At 31.4% G+C, this 4181-nt stretch overlaps 1 protein-coding gene across 1 annotated transcript; it reads left to right on the top strand.

Moving 5' to 3' along the window:
* Positions 1 to 2007: 2007 nt before the first annotated feature.
* On the top strand, positions 2008 to 4089 carry LOC122273607 (uncharacterized). Its single transcript, XM_043057642.1, has 2 exons — positions 2008 to 2101; positions 3682 to 4089. The coding sequence occupies exons 1-2, from the start codon at positions 2039 to 2041 to the stop codon at positions 3976 to 3978; spliced, it is 360 nt and encodes a 119-aa protein (XP_042913576.1). The 5' UTR covers positions 2008 to 2038; the 3' UTR covers positions 3979 to 4089.
* The last annotated feature ends 92 nt before the right edge of the window (positions 4090 to 4181 follow it).

Genomic DNA, 4181 nt, shown 5'->3' with positions numbered 1-4181 from the left:
AATATACGACTACGAATTGTCAATCCATCCAAAAGGTACTGTGAAAACAGTTTCGGGAGTTAGCGAGCGTAGCAATCAGAGGTTGAATGACAATAGGGGAGCCTTCAATTATTCAATGTCAGCCTTCATTTATGGAAAGGTCCCCCACCATAGAATCGAGTTAACATGTCTTACATACCTGTGAATTGGAATTATATTTCTGTAGTAGTAGATGCACTACAGTACTCCTTCGCCACCAGAATTGTATCTGTGATACAGAATTCGATGAACGGATACTCCTAAGTGATTCATTGCTGTTAGTTGAGAAGACGGAAGAGCTGTATTAATATCACCGTACTTTTTAAGTGCTGATCGTGAGAGCTGTATTAAGTTCACGGGCGGGGACGCTTTTGCGTTGCCTTTAGCAGTCGAGTGAATACGTTGTATGTGATCGAGACTGAGAAGCAACAGCGTGAGGAGGACAATGTTGGTGTCACAAGTAGCAAGTAAACTGTTCAATGTGGACCATTCATCAAAGTAGGCGTTTTCAGATCGAAGTGGGAGTTACTGTCAAGGTAGGCGCGTTCACATCATGTCCGGGTCACCAATGTGGGGAGAGTTGTTATCGACAATGTCAACCTTCATCTATGAAACAAAATGTGCAACAAAAATTAATAATTTTACTCGCTAACACTATTTTACAACAGCCTCGTGTCGTAGGATAACCCTATTTCAGTGAAACAGTTTATTTTTTCATTCCTAAAACTCTTAATTAAACTCTTAAATTAATTTTTTACATCTTTAAAAATTTCAATGTGAATCCGTTATAGCTAGCAACAAGTAATCTCTTTCTGATATATTATTCTTAATATTAACTCAAGCGTTAAGATTGAAAAAAAAATTGAGAGAAGTAAATATTTCTGTTTACTACATTTTACAGATAGTCATGATTTAAAGCAGAAAATGTGAAAAAGTATTGGAACGGGAAAAAAAAAATAGCTCCCATTTAGTTGTTTGGCTTTGCTTATATTTATGAGTTTTAAAGTGGAAACTACTTCAGAAAGTTTTGCAGTCTTGGGAACAAATTTCTGATAAATAGCTTTTAGTAAAAAAAAACAGTTCTCATCTATAGTTAGGAATAAACTGTTTTAAGAAAATATAGTTTATATAACGGACCCTCTCATACTTAACAGACATTATAAGATACAAAAAAAAATTGCATAAGAGTCTTTTATCTTAGTTTGACTTGTGATTGTTTAAATTTATTGTTGATATATATTTTGTTGTGGTTCCTAAAAAAAGAATGATGATGGACCCCAGAGGCTCCTTTCACAAAAATATATATGCAAATTAAAAAAAATCAGCGTGCTCTCAAATTTATGAACTTTTCAGGAAATATAAAAAATTTTATATGTAAATTAAAAAAAAACAAACTTGAAAACGAACAAAAATAACTTTTATTGTTGTAAAAATGAAAATAAAATAGTAACATTGTGGGTTTGCGCAGCAATGGAATTTCTATATCCTCATAGCTATACTATTTATTTGCGCAGCTATTCAAAGATGAAATTTCTAATACCGAAGCAAAAGGAGAGAACAAATTGAAATTGCGTAAAAATAGTTTTTAATGTTGTAGAAACGACAGTACAGTGTAGAAAAAATTCCTAAATAATTACGACAAAATCTCATGTAACCAAAAATCTGATATACCGTAATTTTTACAGTAATAATTACTGAATTACAGTAATTACTTGGTGATAAGGAAAAGGAAGTGTTAAGGAGGTTAGAGGAATATTTAAAAAGAATTTTTTAAATCTTCTACTCATCAATTTTAATTATAGAAATGTCGGAAAATTCGAAATTACTGGTTTAAATGTTCTCTTCTCTTCTTATAAGACAAAAACATTAGCTTGCAAAGAGTATGTACTTTACAGATCGTAATATGTAATGAAATTTAAATCAAACTCTTATTTATTTATATTTTGAAATTAGACCAAACAAGTGTAACAGCAAATTTGTATGTTTCAGAAATCTGTTCGGTGGCGTTACAACCGGAATTATGACGGAAAATTTGGGCATGCGCCTCTCAACCACAGTTTATGGAGGAATATTCTTATTTCTGGTAAACAAATAATTTATTATAAAATTTTGTTTAGAAGTATTCTTCTCGAATGTTGTTTAGCAAATTTAATCTAAGGTCATTTCATGTTTAGGATATTGTTTAGCTCATTTTGCGAATAAATGAAATAGATATTTTAAGTAAAATAATTTATATTTTAAGATATTATATCATCAAGATATTATTAAGATAATAGATATTATTTGATTTTCATTAAGTGAGAATGATTCTTTAATTTTTAAGACTAAGACTAATGACTTTTCTGAAAGTCTAAATATAGATTATTTATAATAATTAAAGTGATCGTTTCGTGCGAGACGAAGATGAAATTGTATACATACAGTTCCGGCACAAATTATTAGACGCGCTGTAGGATTCTATGTATAATCTTAATTATCAGGTTATACTATACAACTTTATTGTTTTTTAATTACGGTTTGCACTTGTTTACGTTAGTGTATCAATTGATTAAATTTGGCGATATATAATATGAATTCGAATCGTTTTTAGTTAGACGATGTATAATGTATATTCGAATTGTTTTCAGTTCAAAAGTAAGCTTAAACAGGAACCAACATTTCACAGCTTTAAACCGAGTTCTTGTAGCTTTGTCTTTGTAGCGTAAATCACGCCAACAGATACGTGGCATCTAAAATAAAAGCGAGCATGCGCAGTTTCTTCAATCTTACGTAGGGGAGCATACAGAAGCTAACGTAAAAGTACGACATCTTCCTATTATTTCTGGATGTCTAATTTGCTTCATTCTTATCTAAGTCATATACGGACGTTTTTTGTGTATTAAATTTTCTAAATAGTTGAAATCAAAGGAATAATAATTGTATATAAATAATAATTAGAATTACTACACAGTCCCTGACCAAATTATTAGACGCACTATAAGATTCTATCGAAAATCTTAATTATCAGGTGATACTATACAGCTGTATTGTTTAAATGCGGTTGAAACTGGTTTACACTTGCTTATGTTCGAGTATCAATGAGTTAAGATTTGCAATGCAATACGTTAAAAATAAACACAGATAGGAAGTATATAAAAAAAATCTCCGTAATAAAAAACCCATTACATATATGTTTAAATATAAAAGTATTGCCTATAAACTCGTGCAANATTAAAAAAACTACAGCGGGCCTAATATTTTGGTCTAATTATTATAATATACTAATATAGTACTATATTTGTATAATATCTAATTTATCCAATCGTCTGATTTATATGATATATCGTCTATTTTAACCCATTGATACACGAACGTAAACAAGTGCAAATAGTCGCGTAAAAACAATAAAGCTGTATAGAGTATCACCTGATAATTAAGATTTTAAATAGAATCATATAGTGCGTCTAATAATTTAGCGTAGTTGTATTATCTTTTGTTATGTGATTTTCGATAATTCAAGTATACTACATTTCTCCTGAAAGTTTGTAACTTGTACTAAATCTCTCCTGAATACTTAAAATAATTATTAAGTACATAATCTGTATAGTCTCTTAATCATCCATGTGAACCGAATTTTTTTTTCGTTTTGTGACAGCCATTTCTTTTTCGTATTTCTTTCTGTAGGCTGTTATATGTCTCGTGGTCCACTTCTACGAACCCTACCTTCATAAGAAGAAACAAGAAAAGAAATGGCGTTGGATGAAGCAAAATCTGGGCGAAGAGATGCCCCTGGTGAAGAAAGACCCGTCTTCTGGGTACAAACCACTCGAGAACGGGCGGATTCCATCCCAAAGCGATGCCTTGCTGAGTCACTGCATTGTGCCTGTGAGCGAAAAGAATGACGTCATTCTCAGTGATAACAAGTCAAAACTTGAATGGCTGGACGATCCCGCTCAAGCTAAGAACTTCTGGTTAACGTAACAAAAAAGAAAAAGGATTCCAAATGAAGTGTTGAAGAGTTTATTGTATACTTTGTATTATAAATATATATATTGCAACAAATTGTTTATTAAAAATGACTTTTTTTAGTAATAGTAGTAGTTAATTTACATCACACTAGAGCTGCACAATGGGCTATTGCTGAAGGTCTGGGAAACATCCATGTGCATGATCGGAAGACATGC

This window comes from Parasteatoda tepidariorum, unplaced genomic scaffold (genome assembly GCF_043381705.1).
Source record: "Parasteatoda tepidariorum isolate YZ-2023 unplaced genomic scaffold, CAS_Ptep_4.0 HiC_scaffold_5530, whole genome shotgun sequence".
NCBI lineage: Eukaryota > Metazoa > Arthropoda > Arachnida > Araneae > Theridiidae > Parasteatoda > Parasteatoda tepidariorum.
This window is presented reverse-complemented; position numbering and strand designations above follow the sequence as displayed.

What these genes read in the sequence shown, in the direction of transcription:
- LOC122273607 (XM_043057642.1), top strand. Translation starts at nt 2,039, where the DNA reads ATGACGGAAAATTTGGGCATGCGCCTCTCAACCACAGTTTATGGAGGA. An exon ending in GAGGAATATTCTTATTTCTG is followed by an intron (nt 2,102 to 3,681) that starts GTAAACAAATAA and finishes TTCTTTCTGTAG; the next exon opens with GCTGTTATATGTCTCGTGGT.